This window comes from Theropithecus gelada, chromosome 3, assembly GCF_003255815.1.
Source record: "Theropithecus gelada isolate Dixy chromosome 3, Tgel_1.0, whole genome shotgun sequence".
In the NCBI taxonomy this organism is placed as follows: domain Eukaryota; kingdom Metazoa; phylum Chordata; class Mammalia; order Primates; family Cercopithecidae; genus Theropithecus; species Theropithecus gelada.
In genome coordinates, this window is record NC_037670.1 from 131,963,363 (window position 1) to 131,986,077 (window position 22,715).

General features: G+C 36.7%; 1 protein-coding gene across 2 annotated transcripts in view; it reads left to right on the top strand.

Annotated features, from left to right (window-relative positions):
• BCAP29 (B cell receptor associated protein 29) overlaps positions 1-22,715 on the top strand; it is a 41,018-nt gene continuing 18,303 nt past the window's right edge. The window contains exons 1-6 of one of the 2 annotated variants that reach the window (XM_025379416.1): positions 1-738; positions 1,178-1,285; positions 4,299-4,399; positions 14,375-14,525; positions 15,989-16,124; positions 20,123-20,231. In XM_025379416.1, coding sequence (XP_025235201.1) covers positions 1,194-1,285; positions 4,299-4,399; positions 14,375-14,525; positions 15,989-16,124; positions 20,123-20,231 — 589 coding nt within the window. In that variant the 5' untranslated portion in view covers positions 1-738; positions 1,178-1,193. The remainder of the gene's footprint in view (positions 739-1,177; positions 1,286-4,298; positions 4,400-14,374; positions 14,526-15,988; positions 16,125-20,122; positions 20,232-22,715) is intronic. The other variant, XM_025379417.1, reaches the window with a different exon arrangement.

Below are 22,715 nucleotides of genomic sequence, written 5' to 3' on the forward strand. Positions count from 1 at the left end.
ACCAGGGTAGTACTTTTATTAAATTCCTGATACGTTGTCAATATTGAAAAAACTCTTCAACAATTTAAATGTACATGCACAGTTTGAAAAGCTGGAAAATAGTAATTAAAAGAATATCCCCATACCCACCTTTCGTACCAGTCCCCAAACATCACGCTAAAGTTTACTGCCTCTTGCCAGCCCATGGACGGGAATGGGAACGCCTACGGAATATGTTGTGATACTACAGTTGATCCTACCTTCTCCAGAACAAAATGCTGCACGACCACCTCATCCTGGCCCCTTATTAAATGATAGCTTAATTCTGGACACAAACAGTTCCCACTATAAAAAGAGAGGTGACCGGAAAGGAGTGCGTCTTAAGCGCGTTCGCTGAATTTGCATCACCCAATCCAGCCCCGGCGCCCGGCCCGGCTCCCTAGACCTGCACCCCGCGCGCCCTCCAGCCGGGGCTGCACTTAGTCTGCCGTCCTAAAGAAGTTGCGCTCCGATCCCCAAGCATCAGGTCAAAAGTCTAATTCATGCTCTGACTCCTCCGCCAATTAGAAAACAGTTGTTGCCCATATAAGTGGTCGCGCCGCCTGTGACTTCAGACGGGACGGGCCCGCGGGCGGGAAGCCTGCGGGGCGGGAGGCTGGGTGGGGCCCTGGCTCCCCTCCCCCGCCCGGCCGCGGCGTCTGACGTCCCGCGCGTCGGCTGCCGCGGAGCAGCGCGGGGAGCCAGGCGGGCCGCCGGCGGGTAAGGGCGGCCGCAACCCGGGGACCCGTGGGGCGCTAGGCCGCGGAGGGAGAGCGCCGCTCCCTGGTCTGCAGAACCCCGCGGGGCTGGCCCTGCCCGGTCCGCGGAGCGGTGGTCGAGGGCCCGCGGCGCCTTCTGGGAGCGGGAGGGCCGGGAAGCCGGGCGTTGGTGGAGGGTGGCGTTGGGCTTCTGTCGCCGCGAAGCTGGCGGAAAAGGCAGTGGCCAGCGGGCCGCCTCGCCAGGTCCCACGACTCCCAGGGAGGTAGCTACCCGCTTCCCGGGCCACCCTTTCCCCCTTCCTGACCGGGGTCCGTGCCGACCCCCCAGGTGCGGGAAGGTGGGACACGGTCCTTCCCCCGGACAAAAACGCTGCGCCTCGGGGCATTGAACGGTTTTGTTTGAAAGGAAGCAAGATAAAAATAAGCGTTTCTCCATTTAGGTGTGAAGAAAAAAAAATGACACTCCAGTGGGCGGCAGTGGCAACCTTTCTTTATGCCGAAATAGGACTCATTTTAATCTTCTGCCTACCTTTTATTCCTCCTCAGAGGTAGGAAATCTTCAAATCGTTAACTATGATAAATATTGGATCACTCCTAATGTAAAATGAAAAAAGTTTTCTGAGCATTAAAAAGTTTAGAAAGTCTTTGAAAATACACACACCTAACGAATTAGGTAGTATATAATGGCAATATTAAAATAACATTTTATATAAAACTCTGTTACGTGTACAGGTGAAATAACTTTTTCTTCCCTTCTAAAAGGAAAGGGGCCTATGCTTTTGATTCTGTTGATTACAGATATAATAAAGCAACAGTTATACTTTTAACACCTGCCCTGCCTTGTCTCAGGTTTTACCTTTGTTTTATTGCCCTGAATTGGAGCCGTGAACTAAATAAATGTAAGTGGATAAATCATGTTTACAGTACAGCATAGGTGTAAAAGTGTTTCATTGAGGCACTGGAACAGCAATTTAGAAACCAAAGCCAATAAATTATTCTTAGTTTTGGCCTATGTAACCGATAAATAGTTTCATTAATGTTTAATGACAATTTTACTACTTTTGGTTTCACATAAAATTAACGAATGTCTATTAAAAGTGCTGAATGTAAAAAGTATCACAACCATGTATTAGCTTTAGTTCTTTAGTGACGGATCTAAGGTCTTTAAGAACCAAGTACAGTGTTTCAAGCCAAGCACTGGCTCGTTTTACCCTTGAAATAATCTACTTTTTAGTCGTTTAGTTTTAGATCCAGAAATTTGATAGTATGAATGGGGAAATGCACACGTAATAAAAATGTTGCAAGACATTTGTTCATATTCCTGGCATAAAAGAAAATCTTTCGTAAATGAGATCCTAGAGATAACTCACTAAAGTGTAGTAAAATCCCAGGAGGACTGGGAGAAACTTCAAGAAGTTTTACCTTAGCTCAGCGTCCAAATAGTCTTTCACAACTCCTAACTTGCTCCTTACCTGCCTGGATTTCTGCTCTCTTCTGTCCTTCTCTATCAGCTAAGCTAAGCTCAGTACGTTGTTTCTTACTAAAGAAAAAAAATTGAATCATCCTGTAGGGTCTTTGATCTTATTTGATCCATCCCACCCATGTTCTATAGATCGCATACTGCAACCCAGGAGGGCAAGTAGCCTAAGGTTACCTAGCTGGTAAGTGACAGGTTCTAGATAAAAATCTGGCTCTTAGTCCAGTGTTCTTTCTACTCCATCATGCTGCCTCTCATCCTGTAGGTTTTGTTTCAAACTCAGTAACACCCTGTTTTGCTTTTTAGTAGTATTTGCAATGATAGAATCCTATATATTCAAGAGAAAGAAAGATCTTGTGTGTAAACATCTAATTTATAGATAAGACTTAAGGGTTTGCAAAGAAGAAAAAATTGTAAGTTGATCTTTTCTCCATCAGAGTGATCTGTAAGTTATGGATCATTATTTTTCTTCCTGCCAAATAAAAATTTTACCCATCCTGATCAAGTGGCTGTTAGATAGATGTGTGTATATTTGCACATGATATATAAATGTATTCTCATGTACAAATATAAAGAAAATACGGTATGTATGCACGCAGATCATTTATAATGTGCCCTAACTATATGTGTATCCACATCTTTTTATCTTTTATATGTGTATCACCATAATCTTTAAGAAAATATGTCATCATTTAGTCTCTATTATTTTCTTACATAACCCAGTGGTTAAAGGCACATGCTCAGAAATCAGGTCACCTATAACTGCATGATACTAACCTTGGGCATGCTCTTGATCCTCTCTGATCTGTTTCCCCATCTGTAAAATGGAGATAGTACTAGTGTCTACCTCATATGGTAGTTGTTGTAATTAAATGAGATAAAACATGTAAAAATACTTAGAACCATAATATAGTGAGAACATAATATGTTGTAACTCTGATAAGGTGCTCAAATGCTAGTTGTTCCCTATGGGAGGTCTCTTATGTTCCCTTTTACACCACACCAGACCTTGAAGAAATAAATAAATTTCCATTTGGACCTAGATCAAGATATTACCACTTATGTTATCTTAAAAATATAAAATTTTATATTGCATAATTTAAATATTAGCTATATAAAATGCTTGGAATTGGAAGCAGAGACAAAAGGAACCGATTCATCTGTATGAATCTCCCTCACCCCACCAATTTCAAGTAAAGTTGTCCTAATCTTAAATCTTAAATTTGTCCTAATCTTAAAGTGAAACTTTTTTTTTCAAGTTGTAAGTGCTTGAAGCGTAAGTGCTTACTACATTTTTCTGCCTCCTTTCGACTAAAGTGTTACTCATTTAAATTGCCCATGTACAATTGCATGATGGATTATTTTGTCACTCTGCCATTTACAACCCATGCTTTCTTACCACTGTCTTTGCTTATACTGTTCAATCCATCTAGACTACTTCCCCATCTCATTTCCTCTATGTTCACATCTTTATCTGTAGTAATTAACATGGCTTTTTATATATATATATAGTGTGTGTGTGTGTGTGTGAAAATTATCGTTACATAATTAAGATTTTTTCAATTTATGTATGTAATACCTGGGTAATTTTTATAATTCCCTCATTTTTAAAGTAGAGAAACTTTTACTTGGAGGATATGTTAAAAGTGTACTATATAAAAATCAGTGTGTAGAGTTAGACCCCACTCCTGAAATGTTGCCAATTGTTAGAACAATATATCTTTGTTATTTCTAAGTCATTGCCTTGACCATGAAAAAGATACAGAGTAATAGCTTCTATCAACAATATAATATTTTACTACTGCAAGAATTCCTTTTTAAGGTTTTGCTCATGTGTGGTTTACTTTTAGAATATTTAAGCCACCAGACAGAGGATAATCAGATATCAGATTATTATTAAATTTGAAAGAGTTGTTTTTTAATTCATGAGATATTCTGTCTTGTCAGAATTAATAAATTTTAAAATTAAATTTCTGTAATTCTTTTTACTTGCTACACAATTACAAAAATGTTACTTCAGTATTTAGAAAGTATTTCAAAACTTTTAGTTTTTTTATACCTGATATAATTGTATTGCTTTACAGATGGCAGAAGATTTTTTCATTTAATGTCTGGGGTAAAATTGCAACTTTTTGGAATAAGGCTTTCCTTACCATTATCATCCTATTGATTGTTCTATTTCTAGGTAAGTACTAGATTCCTTCTTTGAATAAATGTAACTCTATTGTTTGTTAAATGAATTTCTTTTTAATTAATAGAGTTGATGTTACAATTTGTGTACAGTTGACTTTATATAGTATATTGATACTACATAGAGTGGATACTGATATATTGATACACAGTTGATAGATCCTACCATTCTATATGTTCAAACTTAAGTTTCAACAGGGCACTGTGATTCTTAACTCCTTTTAGGTTATTTTAAGATTTAAATGCTGTATATTTATGCATACCTTGCTGTTCAGAGTCACCAGACTTTATTTTTCATGGTGTTGTCTCTCCTTTGTTACTGTGATGTCCTAGGCACCCAGGAGCTTAGCTGTTAGAAAGGCAAATAAAAGAATAGAATGGTTAGGCTCTCCAAGGACATCTTAGATGCAGGGTGTGGATTTGGACTGGATTAAAAAATAAACATGGCCGGGCGCAGTGGCTCATACCTGTAATCCTAGCACTTTGAGAGGCCAAGGCGGGAGGATTGCCTGAGTTCAGGAGTTTGAGACTAGCCTGGGCAACATAGCAAAACCTTATCTTTACAAAAAATGTAAAAATTAGCCAGGTGTGGTGATGTGCACTTGTAGTCCCAGCTACTCTGGAGGCTGAGAGACTGGAGGATTGCTTGAGCCCAGAAGTTCAAGGTTGCAGTGAGCTATTGCACTCCAGCCTGAGCAATAGAGCAAGACCCTTCATTTAAAAAAAAAAAAAAAAACAAAAAAAAAAACTGCAACATAGATTTGGGGACTACTGCAAAAATTTGAATATGGAGTGATTGTATAATATTAGGGAATTTTTGTTAACTTTAGTTGTGATAACAGCATTGTTACATAACAGGGTCAGCAACCTATACAGCCTGTGGGCCAAATGCCTATTTTTGTAAATAAAGTTTTATTGGGAAATGACCATGCCCATTTGTTTATATAACGTCTATACTCATTTTTCAGCATGTTTTAAATTTTCATGATAACTATATTTTAAAAATTAAAAGTAGACCTTTAGGTTCTTGTCAAACCAGAAGTTCCATGAGTCTTAATTATCACCATGTTTTTCTAGTTGTTGTTACTGAGCTCAGAGAGATTAAGTGACTTGTCTAAGATTACCCAGCTACTTCTTGAAATGCCCCTTCTTGCACAGAGTATGTTTTCCCTCAGAATTCCCTCAGAGTTGTTGTGTTGTTGGTGAAATAGGATTTAGAGAGGCAAACTTGGGCCCCTAACCGCCATCTTTGACACTGTTTTGTGAGAAAATGTCTTCTATGTTCCAAACCACCAACCTCTCAAATAGAATCCTCTTTATAAAACTAAGAACATCTGGCATGAGAAGGGATGGTATTGTCAAAAACAGAAAGGTATGAATGGTTTGTGCCTCTTTTCAAAATGTAAATATTTGTCTCGTGGTACATTATTAATGTTATGGATTGAATCTCTAGCCATATAACTAGTCACAACAAATCAGTAAAGAACAATAAGGAAAACCAATTCCAGTTCTGCCACCAGCTAACTAAATGACCTTTGAAATGGCTTTTATTTTTCTGGGTTTGATTTATTCATCTTGTGAAATGAAGGGAGAGATGGAAATAATCTCTGCAGCTCCTAATTTTGTGATCTTCTAACTCTAAAATTATCACAAAAATTTGTACTGAAAACTGTCACTTATGTAAGGGAGGAGAGTTGTAGTGTAAGTTCTTTTGGTTACATTAGAAACAAACTTGGCTGAGCACGGTGGCTCGCCTCTGTAATCCCAGCACTTCAGAAGACCAAGGCGGGCAGATCAACCTGAGGTCGGGAATTCCAGACCAGCTTGGCCAATGTGGTGAAACCCCATCTCTACCAAAAATACAAAAGTTAGCCGGACATGGGGGCGCATGCCTGTAATCCCAGCTACTCAGGAGACTGAGGCAGGAGAATTGTTTGAACCCGAGAGGCAGAGGTTGCAGTGAGCCGAGATTGCGCCATTGCACTCCAGCCTGGGCAACAAGAGTGAAACTCCGTCTCAGAAAAAGAGAAATCAACTTGAACTCACTTGACCAAAAAAGGAAAAATTTGTAATAAAATTTGGGATTGTTGCAGAGTAGCCCAAGGAAGGAAGGAAGCCAAATTCCAGGGAAGGATTAGTACTTGGAACTGAAGTGTCCTTTTCTTGGCCATATGTTTTCCCTATATATACTTCATTCTTTTTTATTATGGACTCTGATATTCTGTCTATCGCCAAGGCAGTAAATGGGTACAGCACAGCTGCCAGGTGTTACCATTCCAGACATATGCAAGGATTAATTCATCATCTCTGAATCCCAATTCCAAATCAAAGGAAAAAAATTGGACCAGCTAGCACCAGGTATCTACTCCTCATCTCCTATAACCAGGAGAGTCACCAGGGAGAATCATGACTGCTGGCTGAAGCCTGCGTCTTTGAGTAAACAGGGTAATTAATTCCCAGAGAACAAGGACATCATGGATAGTTCAGGCAGCCAGATAGGTGCTTATCCTCTAGGTCTCCATCCAAAATGGAGTAATGACACCTACTTTCATGTTTTAAGATTTAAATGCAGTAACATATGTAAAGTGCAGACTCTGATGTTCCATTGCACAACACTGATGTAAATAATGCAAAACCAGTGGATTACTCGTGCTTAATTTATATTTTACTTTGAAATTTATTTCCTTTTTCTTGGTTATCTCTCTAAGTAAGGTAACTATTTTTTATACATTTTCTTTTTATATGTGTTTATTTATTTATTTATTTATTTATTTTTTGAGATGGGGTCTCACTCTGTCACCCAGGCTGAAATGCAGTGATCTCGGCTCACTGCAACCTCCACTTCCCGGGCTCCAGTAATTCTCCAGCTGCAGCCTCCCAAGTAGCTGGGACTATAGGTGAGAGCCACCAACCCCTGGCTAATTTTTGGGGTTTTTTGTGGAGACAGGGTTTTGTCATGTTGCCCAGGCTGGTCCCAAACTCCTAAGCTCAAAGCCATCCACCTACCTTGGCCTCCCAAAGTGCTGGGATTACAGGCATGAGCCACTACACCCAGCCAAATAAGGCAGCTATTAAGAAGTATTTATAGTCTTAGAGCCAACACTAACTGAGTGTGTGCATACAAGTGTGTGTGCATGTGTGTGTATTTTAGTTGCTGGTAAGAGACAGAATGGAAGTGGGAATTTCAAGAGTATGTTCAGTGTTAGCAGAAATGCATCCCAGGAATTTGAAAATTTCCACAACTGATGTAAAATTGGATCATCTTCAGATGGTTTATAGAAAATTGACTATATGTCACATCCTTCCCTTATTGTTGACTCCATTCCATCTTTCAGACATAGTTACCTTGTTAGTATACAGGTGATATATTCTACAGGTAGATTTACATGACCATTTACATTAATAAACCTTTTTAATATTATTGGTTAATCTTCAGCTTTTCTGCATAGTGGATCCAGGAGTATTAGTCCCATTTAATTACCAAGGATGATGCATCACAAAGCAGCATAACGATCCTTCATAGTACTCACTATCTGCCTACTCAAAATAAGTCATAAATATATATTATCTTTGTTTATTGGTTTTTTTGTAGAGGTTGGCATCTTACTACATTATTGAGGCAATCTGAGAAATGACAAAGGGGAAGTAGCCATTAAGATACAGGAAATTTTCTAAAGATCATTTAAGTGACTACTTTATATAACTATGCAAATAAATTGGAAAACCTAGATAAAATGTATAATTTTGTAGAAAAATATAATTTACCAAATGAACACCAATAGATATAGAAAATTTAAGCTGACTAATTTATATAGAAAAATTATAGAAAGTTATCAAAAGGACCCCTATTTCAAAAAAAAAGCAAAACACCAGATAGTTTTATAAGAAACCCTACTGCTTTCAGAAAACAGATATTACTACTGCTTCTTAAACTATTCTAGAATTTAAAGAAAGAAAACTTCAAATTTTACAGAGCTAGAAAAAAGCAAGCTCTAGAAGTGAAAATAAGTCAGAACAAATGAACTGAATAGTATATCAGATTGATATATACAACACAGAGAAAATAATTACTCTTGAACATAGTACTCTTAACTTTTTACCTCCCTGGTAGGGTACATTTTAAGAACCAAGAGGATTACAATGAAATCTGAAACTTTATAATAGTTTTGTTGTTGGTAATTTAAAAGCTGTTTTATGTATAGTGTAGCATCAAGCAAATGAGTATGTTCATGGTATTGGAAACTAAGACTTTCAGGAATAGATATGGCATACAAATATAAAGTCAAAAATTAAGAATTTTTTAAGTTTTAGAGTGATTTATTTGGGTTTTATTCTGGAGTATGGAAATGTGGAACTAGACAGAGGTGATAGTTGCACAGCATTGTGAATATACTAAGCACAACTGAATTGCTCACTTTAAAGTGTTTACTTTTATGTGATATGAATTTCACCTCAATAAGTTAAAACATAATTTTGTTAAAGACATAGGAGTTTGGCTTTGGTCATAGCAAAACGGATTGTATTAGACTATTTATCCTTTGTTAAAAATTATGAACCCTCAATAAAATATGAAAAAAGGTATTTGAAGGCCTGGTAGAGCAACCAAAAGCAGGCAGAAACTAGAGGGAAGTCAACCCTTAAAAGAAGGGAATCATACTGGGTGTGATCACATTTATATAGCCTTTCTTCCAGCCGCTTTCCAGTCATGTGGCATAGACAACTGTATAGAACTCAAAGCAAAAAGACACTCTTACTGACAGAGGTCAGATAGATTAGAAAATAAAAGGGGTGTCTAAGAAAGGAGAGAATCCAAAAAGGGAACCCCAGAATCCACATGTAAACTCTTCTCAAATTCTTGGTTGACTCTTGAACCATGGATGTATAGAAAAGATTCCAAGGAGCTCAATGGAAAAGGAACAGCCAGTGGAAAGCAGCAAGGCTGAGAAGAAATTTTGGCTGCTGGCCACCAAGGAGAGACAGTTTGGAGTATGAGCCTCATCACGTTAGAGGGGCTTGGTAAAGACCTTGAACCTTTCCACTAAAATCACAGAAGGGCTGCTCCTTCGGAATAGAGACTATATCCCAGGAACTAGAAATTTACTATAACTAAGACCTAAAGCAAAACAGACTTATGCTAAAAAAGGATAAAAATCAAACCTCTCCAAACAGCTGTAAACTGTACATCAGCAGTCCCCAGCCTTTTTGGCACCAGGGACCAGCTTACAGGTTTTCCATATGCAGGAGCAGGGGATGGTTTCAGGATGATTCAAGCACATTAAATTTGTTATGTACTTCATTTCTATTAATATTACATTGTAATATATAATGAAATAATTATGCAACTCACCATAATGTAGAATCACTGGGAGCCCTGAGGTTGTTTCCTGCAACTGGACATTCTTTTCTGGGGATGATGGGAGATGGTGGCAGATCATCAGGCATTAGATTTTCATAAGGAGCGTGCAACCTAGATTCCTTACATGTGCAGTTCACAGTAGGGCTTGCACTCCTATGAGAATCTAATGCCACCACTGATCTGATAGCTCGGGCAGTAATGTGAGAGATAAGGAGTGGCTGTAAATACAGATGAAGCTTTGCTCACTGGCCTGCCAATTACTTCCTGCTGTGCAGCCCAGTTCCTGACAGGCCATGGAGCAGTACAGGTGCATGGCTCTGGGGGTTGGGGACCCCTGCTGTACATAATCTTTGCAAGGGCACATGAATATACTAAACTCTGTTCACCAAGATACACTATATTCTGGGCCATAAAACAAGTCTCAGTAAATACAAAGGATTGAAATCCTACCAAGGATTGGAATCATATAGAGTATGGGGGTTTTGTTTTTGTTGTTTTATAGAGACAGACTTTTGCTTTGTTGCCCAGGCTGGTCTCAAACTCCTGGCCTCAAGTGATCCTCCTGTTCTCAAAATGCTGGTATTACAAATGAGAGCCACTGTGCCCAGCCCCTACAGAGTATGAAAATAGAAATCAGTAACAGAAATCTGGAAAACCTATACATGTTTGAAAAATTAAACAACACTTGTTAGTAATCCTTGGGTCAAAGAACTCACAAAGGAAATTAGAAAATATTTTAACTGAACAATAATGAAAATACAATATATTAAAGTTTGTAAGATGCCATTAAAGCACTGCTTAAAGGAAAAATTGTAGGTTTAAATATTTATTTTTTAAAAAGGTTTAAAATCAGTGATTTTAGTTTCCACCTTAATAATATCTACTCATTATATTGAATATTGACAGTGAAAAAAATAATATTCACTCAGTTTTTTAAAAAAGGTTAGCAGATTAGGGTTTAGAAGGAAACTTTCTCGTTCTGATGAAGATCTACTAAAATCCTCAAGCTAGCATCATACTTAAATATCAAAGGCTTCCCCCATAAGATTGGAAACAAGGCAAGGATATTCACCCTCTGTTTATTCATTTAAGTAATAGATGTCTTAGCCAGGATATAATAAGTCATGAAAGAAATAGAAGGCATAAAGATTGCAAAGAAAGAAGTAAAACATCCTTATTTGCAGATGACACGATTATTTATATAGAAAATCCTGGCCTGGCACAGTGGCTCACTCCTGTAATTCCACCACTTTGGGAGGCTGAGGTGGGCAGATTGCTCAAGCTCAGTAGTTCCAGACCAGCCTGAGCAACATGGCAAAACCCCGTTTATACCGGGAAGTAGAAAAATTAGCCAGGCATGGTGGCTTATGTTTATAGTCCCAGCTATTCAGAAGGCTGAGGTGGGAGAGTTGCTTGAGCCCAAGAGGTCGAGGCTGCAGTGAGACGTGATCACACCACTGCACTCCAGCCTGGGTGACGAAGTGAGACCCTGTCTCAGAAAAAAAAAAGAAAGAAATAACCCTAAAGTATCTATAATAAAGCTATTATGTCAAAGAAATTAATATAGTGGGGTCACAAAATACAGGTGGGTCAGCGCACAAAAATTCAGTATATCAGTAATTGTATTTCTATACTATAAGCAGTAAACAATAGGCAAATGACATTTTTAAAAATTCCTTTTCTAAGTACACCAAGAAGCCTAAAAACCTTAGAAATAACTTTATAAAAGAGGCACAACAGCTCTATACAGAAAAGTACAAAAACATTGCTGAAAGAAGTTAAAGAAGATCAAAACAAATGGGGATTTTTTATCAGTTGGAATACTCAATATTATTAAAATGTTTGTTCTTCCAAAATTCCGTGGACTTAACACAGTCCCAGAAACCCAACAGGCATTTTTGTAGCAGTTGATCAGTTGCTTCTAAAATTTATGCAGACATGCAAAGAACTCTCATAACAGCCAAGAAATCTTTACAAATAACAAAATTGAGAGACTCACTACCAGATTTCAACAGTAAAGGGGAAAATAAAAACAGGTTAGTGGGCTTTATCTAATCAGTTGAAAGCCTTAATAGAACAAAGATTGACCTCCTCTGAGCAAAAAGAAATTTTGCCAGCAGATTGCCTTTGGACTCAAACTGTATTTCTTCCCTGAATCTCCAGACTGCCAGTCTACCCTGCAGATTTTAAACTTAACAAGCCTCTACAAGCATGTGAGCCAGTTCCTTAAAATAAATCTCAAGCTCGCTCTCTCTCTCTGTCTGCCCCCTGTACCACTCTTCCCCATACACACACACACACACACACACACACCCTCTATTGGTTCTTTTTCCTTGGAGAACCCTTACTAATACACCATCTTAACTAAGTAATCAAATTTAGCATCAAAAAAGTATGAGACAAAGTAACATTACACAGCATAAACTATGAGGGATTCTTGGCAAAAGTATTAAACCTTGTCCAATCAAGTATTTGTTTTATTTTATTTTTACTTTCTGAGGCCTGGCAGAACCAATCAAGTCTGAGTTCTAGTTTTCTAAAAATACAGGAGTTAGAGAAAGAAATTGGACTACACTTCAGACAAATTCAGAATGTGAGAACTTTCTTTGTGCTGATTTATTTATTTTTTAATACTTAAAAAAAGAGACAGGGTCTTGCCATGTTGCCCGTGCTGGTGTCAATCTCCTGGCCTCGTGCTATCCTTCTGTCTCTGCCACCCAAAGTGCTGGGATTACAGGTGTGAGCCACCATACCCAGCCAGAATGTAAGAACTTTCTAGAAAACAGTTGGCCTGGCACCTTTTTAAAAAAGTATTGTGTGTCAAGAGACTACAGAAACATAACTATATGTAATGAGTATCCATTATAAAGTTCTCAGTTTGAAAAAAATTCTATGAAAGACATTTGGGAGACAAATAAAGCAAATAATCCAATTTAAAAATGGGTAAAGGATCTGAATAGATATTTTTCCAAAGATGATACACAAATGATCAACAAGCACATGAAAAGATGTTCAACAGCATTAGCCATCGGAGAAATGCCAATCAAAACCACAAAGAAATGCCACTTCACACCCACTAGGATGACTATAATCAAAAAGATAATAACAAGTGTTGCCGAGGATATGGAGAAATTGAAACCAACATACACTGCTTGTGGGAATGTAAAATAGTAAAGCTGCTTTGGAATACAGTTTGACAGTTCCTCAAAAATTAAACATAGAGTTACCATATGGCCCAGCAGTTCATCTCTTAGGTATATACCAAGAGAAATTAAAACATATGTCAATATAAAACTTGCACATGAATGTTCATAGCAGCATTATTCGTAATAGCCAGAAAGTGGAAACAGCTCAATACCATCAACCAATGAATGGATAAACCAAATGTTACCACATTCATACAATGGAATATTATTCAGCCATAAAAGTAATGAAGTACTGACACATACTACAGTGCAGATGAACCTTGAAAACATTATGCTAAGTGAAGGAAGCCAGACTCAAAAGAGCAGATAGTGTATGATTCAATTTATATGAAATGTCTAAAACAAGTAGTTCTGTAGAGACAGAAAGCAGATTGGTGGTGACCAGGAGGTGAGGGATGTGTATAGATTTTCTTTGTGGGGTGATGGAAATGTTCTGAAATTAGATAGTGGTAATGGTTGCACAACTTTGTGAATATACTAAAAACTACTGAATTACACATTTTAAAGAGGTAAATTTTTATGGCATGTGAATTTTATCTCAATAAAGCTGCTAACAGTAAAATAGTAGTCAAAATGGCCCCAATTTTGTAACTGGAGTCTCCTTGTGTGGCAATAACTCTTACCCAAGACTTCTGTTGGTCACATGAAAGGGGAGCATTCAAACTTGTTCATACTTCCAGTGGCTTTTGAGACATCTAAGGCAGATGCCTTCCCTAGTACATACAAGAATCCAAGAACTAAGAATGCACTAAATGTAGACCCTTATAAGCTGTTTTCTATTTTCCACTTGAAAGACGTAGTTTCCCGGCATCTGAGACTTCCCAGAACTTCAGCATCAAAGGAGCAGCTATATGAACATTTCCAGTAGCAGCTGCCATCCACTAGTCGGGAGGAGTGTATGCCACCACAGATCAAATCCCACTTTAGCAAACCTGTGCCAGTGGAAATTTCACTGTGACCAAATATTTTGAAGATCTCAATCATTTAAAGTAATAATATGTAATAAAATGCTAGTAAAGTAAGAGAAATGGGATAGTCTCTTAGAATTGACTGTAGTGGGATATGACATCTGTCATTGTCAATAGGCTGAATTTTAGTCATCTTAGAGACAAAGTGTAAAGGATAATAGTTTGCAGTGTAGTTAGAGATGAGAAACAATAAAATGATATTAAGTACTAGATTAATGATTTAAAAAATGCTATAGTAATTCAAAATTTGCTACTAGTGTCCATTTATAGAACACCTACTTTGAGCATGAAAACTTCCTGTGTACTGGAGATGGAATGACAAAAAGATCGCCTCTACGTAAAGTCTGTTATTTAAAAGTTTGGTCAGGTATTCTAAAACGTTATTAACAAGTTTATATACTTAAAAGCCAGAAGTAATCTTTTATTTTCTTCTGTAATAGATGCTGTGAGAGAAGTGAGGAAATATTCCTCAGTTCACACCATTGAGAGGAGCTCCACCAGCAGACCTGATGCCTATGAACACACACAGATGAAACTTTTTAGGTCTCAAAGAAATCTTTACATTTCTGGATTTTCACTATTTTTTTGGCTGTAAGTAAAAAAAATAAAATAAAATAATAGAAGCACAGTTTAAAAACACGATTTATGCTTCTCTTTCTCGTTTTGTCCACCTTTACTGTAGGTTTTTTTTTTTTTTTTTTTTTTAAAGAGAGACAGCCTTTTGCTCTGTTGCCCAGGCTGCAGTGCAGTGGTGCCTTCATAGCTCACTGTAACTTTAAACTCCTGGGTTCAAGTGATCCTCTCTCTTCAACCTGTCGTTTCTAGGACTACAGGTACACACCACCATGTAGGGCTAATTTTTAAATTTTTTGTAGAGATGGGGTCTCACTATGTTGCCTGGACTGGTCTCAAACTCCTGGCCTCAAGTGATCCTCCCACCTAGGCCTCCCAAAGTACTGAAATTATAGGCACAAGTCACTGTACCCAGCCTACTTGTAGATTTTTTTATAACATCTTTGTAAAAGAATTCAGATGATATACCCAAATAACAAACAGTAGTTAGCAGCTTGTAGGTTTGCAAAGTCCATAAGGCCCTGAATGATCAGGCCCCTGCCTCTCTGTGGAGCCTTGTCTCATACATGTCTGTGACATGTACAATATATTCCACCCTTACTGACCTTCACCATTTATTCATTCATTCCATCTTGCAACAAATATTGATTGAGTTCTGTAGTGTACCTAACTCTTTCCCGTTTTAGGGTCTTTACACAACCTATTCCTTTTGCCAGAACACTCTTTTCTTTCCTCATTTCCTGGCTAACTCTTACTCATCCATTAGCCTCTTTCTCAAAGCCTTCTGTGGCCATCACTACCCACAAACTAGGTAGGTCTTCTCTTACAGATGCTCAAAGAATGTATATATACTTCATTTTCTAGTGTCATTCATGGTTGTAATTAAATACTGTTTAAACTTTTGCTTACCCAACTAGGAACTAAACCCCCGAGGGCATGGACTTTGCTGTTTTCCGCTGCATCTGCAGTGCCTAGCAGAGTGTCTCAACACTTAGCAGTTCCTGAGTAAAGGAATGTCTGCTGAATGAATAATTGAAGATAGTAGTCACTACTTCTAACAATGGCAGTTACCCATAAACAGATGTGAGCGAGCTGTTCTTCAGCTTGATTGACCTTACACAATGTTCCTTAAATAGCAGAATTTGAACTGGGCCAAAAAAAGAATTATCTTCCTGGCCCTGCCACACTAGATGAAATTTTCCTGTTTCTAATCCTCCAAGCTAAAGCCTTCTACAGGAAAACAAATAAGTACCACTGAACCTGTATTCTAAGTGCTGGTCTTCTAACAAAGATTCCAAGGAATGAGACATGGTCCTGTTTTTACTAAAAGACTTGAATTTAAAAAAATAATGGGTTTTGCCTAAACGTTATCTGCCACCACCACACCTATACCTAATGGGGAGTAATTTGGCAATGACTGTTTTAAAATAAGTTTCTGATGATTGGCCAGTAACACATTATTCTGATTTTTTTTTTCTTAGAGTGTTGAGACGTCTGGTTACGCTTATTACTCAACTGGCGAAAGAACTGTCAAACAAAGGTGTACTTAAAACTCAAGCAGAAAATACTAACAAGGCTGCCAAAAAATTTATGGAAGAAAATGAAAAACTAAAACGGGTATTTAATTTTCTTTGTAAAAATTAAATGTTGTTAGTGTTCCCAAGGAGTAATATATTTGTTTTCAGCATCTAATATATTTGTTTTCAGCATCAAAAAGAGCATTTTTATATTGTATAAGCAGAAAATGATCATAATTAACAATATTTTATGTAATGATTGTTTCAAGAATAGTTTTACTATTCTTTAGAAATGCTTGTTCCCACTAATATTTTCACTATTGTTTGGATTTGCTTTTTCTCCATAGTGGATTAATACCATTGGACCTATTTTCTGTGATTTAAGGCAAAAATAGTATTCTGGGAATATGAATTTTAATTCCTTCATTACCCTTAAGTTTACTTTATAATCTAAAGTCTTTATAACTCCGTTTCCATTTCTTCTTCAGTTAAAGTATTTTAAGCCTAGATTTTAGTTTTCTTTTAAATGATTGGTTTACAGAAAGCAGAGAAACGTCATTGATGCTAGATTGATAATTTCACATAATATTCGAAATATTTAATGTTATTCCTTTATTTTCTATCCTTTGATCTCATTTCATAGTGGTAAAAATAAAAACACAGTCATCAAAGCTTTGATTGATACGTGATAACTAAACTCGAAAGCACATAGCCTTGTATTTATGGAACAACTGATCATGTACATATCTTAATTTAAAATTATACACATCATTTTGGAGTAATGATTTGTAACCATCAGAACACTGCTTTTTTTCCTCTTCAGTTGTTTTTCTCTTATTCCTTAGCTCTAAGAAAATGGAAAGTGTTATTTTTCCCATACATACTATAGTTAATACACTTAAATTAGTCTTGCCCTTTATTTAAAAAAAAAAAAAAAAAAAAGCACCCTCCTCAAAATACTTTTGCAACTTTTCTCTTGGAATTGTTTTCAGAACCATTTACCCATGCAAGGAAACTTATGTCATGATTACCAATTCCTTGACCCTGCATGATTTATTCTTTCTGTTTGTTTGTTTTCTTCTCCTTTGGTACCATGCTATTCTGATTCACTGCTTCCTGCATAGCTGTGACCCAATCAGTGGCGGCACAGATATGCTGGGCTAAAGCCAGTACGCAGTGGGGAGAAAGTCTGTGAGCGGGACATAAAAGCAGTTGTCAGTGCCCAAAATATAACTAATTGACCAATAAAGTGATCAATAAAGGCCATAAGTGAGAATGTAGAAGATGACATCTATTTCAAGGTGCTTCATGTAGGTTTTGAAAAATAAGCTAAGGAAAGATAAGCTTGTGAAGACACCCCCTTTGTAATGTCCTTTCTTCCTTTCCTCCCTTTCCTCTCCTTCCCTCCCTTCCTTCCCTTCCTTCCCAGACTGATCTCAAACTTTTGGCCTGAAACAATCTTCCCACCTTGGCCTCCAAAAGTGCTGGGATTAATAGGCAAGAGTCACCACGCCCAGCCATACCTCATCATTCTCTATCAGAGACACATTTTCCATTGGAAACTGCATTACCCTGACATCCAAGAGACTTAGGTGCTAGTTCCAATGTGTGACATAGCACAAATCACCTATGTTAATGGGCCTCCAAGTTCCTTAGCTATAAATAATAGTTAACATTGTGCCAGGTATTGCTTCAAGTGCTTCACAGTAAGGTTTTTAACTGTTAATTTTCAGAAAAGCCCCATGAATTTGGTATTGTTATTATCTGCATTTTATAGACGAGGAAACGGAGGCACAGAAAGGTTAAGTGACTTGCAAAAATCATTCAGCTAATATGTGACAGAACTAAAATTTGAACCTAAGCAGCCTGACTCTAGAATCCACATTCATAACCACATTATTTTGTGCCCTCAACTCCTGTGTTATCCGATAGAACAATTTCCACGTGGTACCTGTGACCCCTTTCTGTTCTGATATTCAGTTAAAGAAATGAAATAATTATGAAAAACCAATTACTTTTAATTTTGCTACTTCAACGTGATAGAGCTTTACTGTGCTCTGATTTTTTTTTTCCAGCCACGTAACTTACCAAGGTGGGATAATTTGGATGAGACAGTGAACACCTGTGTTGTTGTAGCTGGTGGTCATTAAATTTCAGATTTCAGGGTTCTTGGTCTTTCTCCAGCGTCAAGTTACACATCATAAATTTAGGCAAGTTTACAGGTGCAGTAGTGAAAGCTTATTTACAAGACTAACACAAATCCAACTTTTCCAAGTCAATGGCATGAAAATTCAAGCAGTCAGTGAAAACATTCCTGCAACTCAATGATTCTCTTCTAATTTGGGTAATCACTGGAGATTTTATGAACTGAATTCAGTGAAGTATTAGCTGGAGTTGTTTTCAGCTTGAAGTAGGCAACAAATTAAAAGGGATTTGGAGAATTTTTTTCTTGTGCTGCTCTTTACAAAAAAAAACTTTTTTTATTAATTTGAGAAGATATGAGGCTCCTTTAGTTTCAGAATGTACTTCAGTCCTCCTGTCTCCAAAAAATAGTCCTTGGGATTATATAATATATGCATTAGAGCTTTAATTCCTCCTTCTGAGCTGCCTAATCTCTATATAGCACAGTAGTACTGTATTTGGTCTTGTGCTACAGTTTTTATGCTCATCTCATCCTTTCTACTAGATTGAAGTTACTCGAAAGTCGAGACCATGTTTCTGTTACATTTTTATCTCTTACAGCACCTTGCATTGTAAAGTATTTGCATGTAGTCATTGCTCAGTAGAACTTTGTGTTTTGTTGAATATATGGGCTTACATTAGAAAATGAATCACCCTGCAGTAGAAATTCCTCTCTTATGTCAGTCTGTTTAAAATTATCCTGTGTTCCTTTTTTACCTGACAATAGAACCTGTCAGTATCAAGTTGCTGCCACTGGCCAGGTACAGTGGCTCATGCCTGTCATCTCAGCGCTTTGGGAGGCTGAGGTGAGATGATTGCTTGAGGCCAGGAATTCACGACCAGCCTGGGCAATATAGCAAGATCTCTGTCTCTACAAAATATATATATGTTTATATATAATTTTTTTTTAATTAGCCTGCAGTGGTGGCACATGCCTATAGTGTCAGCTACTCAGGAGGCTGAGATAGGAGGATCACTTAAGCCCGGAAGGTCAAGGCTGAAGTGGCTATGGGTTGCACCACTGTACTCCAGCCTGGGTGACAGAGTGAGACCCTGTTTCTTAAAAAAAAAAAAAAAAAAGAAGTTTCTGTCTCTTTATTTAGTCTACTGACGTACAACAGTATACATATTAGGTTTTTCAAACATTTACTTTGTCTTTCTTGGTAATTTAAATTCTTTGTCATTTCTTTAAGTCAGCTTCTTAGTTCTGATGATAATTATAGTTTCTGTTCACAATACAGATTATGAAATTTTTACTCCATGATAATTTTATTTTGATCAGTTGTTTTACTATTTGGATCTTAATTGTTCTTGCCTAGAAAAGATAAGCTGCAAACACTAACATTTTTAAAACCAGAATCAATTTTAAAATACAAAGAGCTTTAGAAAGGATTAATGGAATAAAAGTAATTTGGTAACTATTCAGTGAAAATTAGAATTTTCCAGCTGTAGAAATGGCCATCATTTCCCACTTACCCATCTCCACTCTGACATATTCTCCTCTTACAAATTTGTCTGTATAAAAATAGGCTGAGTAGATCACTCTACAATCAGAACATAATGGTTTTCTAGTTAATATCATCTTCAGATCTGTTTTTTTCCCCTTAGATTTACATTTCTCATTAATTGATGGAGAAAGACTGACATTATTTACCTAAATACTTTTGAGAATATTATTTTAAATTCTTATGTTCACTTTAGAGATTTCAGCCATAATAAGAAATCTTTTTTGGTGTTTGCCAAATATTAAGTTTCTGTTAGCAAAAGTACATTGTAGAAAACTATAAAATTCTGAAAAGGACAAAGAATAAATTATAGACCAGTAATTTTACATAGGCTACTCAGCTCATTTTCTGTAAGAACGTCTGGCTATTGCAATTTAAGCTTAATTCTTCCTATATCTCCCTTTTGCAATAGATTTTGAAAAGCCATGGTAAAGATGAAGAATGTGTTTTGGAAGCAGAAAATAAAAAACTAGTACAAGACCAGGAGAAACTGAAAACTGAATTAAGGAAGACTTCAGATGGTAACTTTGTGTACATGTGAAAAAGTAAAAAGACTAGCAGGATACTTTATGCTGTACACTTCACTGTTTTTCCTAAAACAAAACTAATGCCTAAATGTTCTTCTAAGATACCAAGAATGACCTATTTATAAATTCTTGTTCAAATATGAAGATAAAACATTGTGTCAGCCAAGAGAAACATGCTCTGTTATACAGAAAAACATGTAGGTGTTTAAGATCTGTGTTGTAAATACAGATGTTCTTGCCTTAGCAAAAGAGCTATGTTCCTAAAAAGTTGTTTATAAATGTGTTTTTATAAAATGAATCACATTTTTCCATCATCGTATATTCCTCCTCTCAGAGAAGCAATTGCAGGGGAACAGTTTTCTTACAAGAAAATATATTGTTTATTTCAAGCACTAATATATTCTACCTGTTAGACATAAGGAAAGCGTTCCTTGAGAGAGACAGGTAGGCACAGAGTAGGCAACAGTATCTGGGATGTCAGCTAAGAATTTGAGTGTCTCCTTCCAACATAACATTGCAGTGTAGGCTTGAAGTGGAGCATCCCAACTCCATTTCCCTGAAGGCAGCGATTTCTTCTACATTAAAAAAAAAAAAAAAAAAGTTTTGCTACTGTTTTTTTCTTAGTCAAAGAACAAATTATTTTTGTTGCATCTGCATAGCACAGAAAAGTAGATACCCCAAATTCGATGTCATCCCAGAAAACTCTGAGTGTAAGTTTGTGGCTTGACACTTTGCAACATTTCTGCATACAACAGATAGGTTTTTATGTTGGCCAGACACTGAGAAACCTCACCATCAATTGGTGTTAAGGTACATTGTTTGGAAAGGGTTTACTTCAGTCCGGATGTATTTGAATTTGAGATGGAAAACATAAAAATAAAAGCTAATTCTGTAAATAGAACAAAAATCCACCAGAGAATATTTATGTGATACAAAATGCTTTAGTCACGTTCCTACTTTTTACTTCAAGTGAAAAAAAGAAGACAGTTCAGAAGCAATAAGTTAAAAAATAAATTACCCTTATAGACAAAGTGGTATATTATATAGTTGGCATAGTGTAGCCCAAAATTCAAGAATCTTTTAGTTGGTACTGTTGCCTTTTCTGTAATTCCAAAAGATTTAGAACATGATCTAGAAATGTTATTGTTTATATGAAAATGAATTTAAGTTACCTACCATTTACAACAGACATTTCAGAAGAGAAACTAGTGTTCTTTTTTTAACCCTGCATAAAATATAGCTACTAATTCTTTTGAAGAATGAAGCCATCTATTTCCAAAACACAAAAATATTGCTTCAAAATCCTGCTTTTTTCTGTATCCACCAAGAATCTCTTTTCTTATGTTATAAGCAGGGTGGTACAAAACTAAAAGAGACAAGAGTGTATGTGTACTACACTTTTCTTAACCCTGCTAAATTTAGTTTCTCTTTTCATCTTTCAAAAATTCCAGCTCTGAGATATTTTGAGCTTTAACTCTTTAAATCTGGCATAAAACTTAACTTAGTATTATATGAGCATTTCTTTAAAAGACAAAATCAGATTTTAGAGAAAATGAACTCTTTGACAATGTAAGCATTGTGTTTACAATCTGATAACAAGTGATAGCAGCTTCTGTGTTTGAAGTATAGACTGCAGAGATACTTTCGAAGTGAATTAGTGTTCAGGTAGAGGCAGATTTTACCTGTTTGAGTGTGTCCTGTTTGGTTCTGGCAAGATATATAATATTTTATGAACACGTTTTATTTGCTCTATGTTTTTTTAAAAACTAACATTTGTAATGACCTTGAGAAGATCAAAGTTCCATTTCTAAAGAGAGTGTTTCCTTGGTCATGTTCTGTTGACCTAAACCAGTTAAATTCAGTAAGGTAAGAACTAAGAAAATATATCAATTAATAGTGCATGATTTGGATGAATTCAGTGGTACAATACTTTGTGCACAGTACCACTCAAAAATATTCACTGATTTCTAAATATTGAGGGTGTTAAGGTGACAAGGCTTAAGAAAGATTTAGAAAGAGATCTTATATTTGAAAATTGAGTAAAAAAGCAGTGTTTTCTTTTTTTTACAGGAAAATAGAGTGTTTTCCATGTGAATTTTCTTATCCTTCATGTTACTTAAATCTAAGTGAAACATTTTCTCCCAAGTGTATTAGTGGAAACAAAATGTAAATACAAATGTTTATTTAAGCTAGTTAGCCCAAATTTTAAAAGTGGCATTCTGTAGGCAGCTACTAAGAACACTCTATCAGTTGTGGCAAACACCTTCAGGTTTTAACCTCCAACTCCTATTTTGACCAGAGTTTGTAAACTATTAGCGGTGCTTCCGTGCAGTAATATCACCCTGGCACAGACATTGTATTTAGTGGAAAAACCTTCTGATTTCCAAGGAGATTGGCTTTAAAGGTCTCTTCCAGGAAAACTACTTATTTTCATAAATGAATACCTTCCTTTATTCTTTTTTTTTTTTTTTTTTTTTT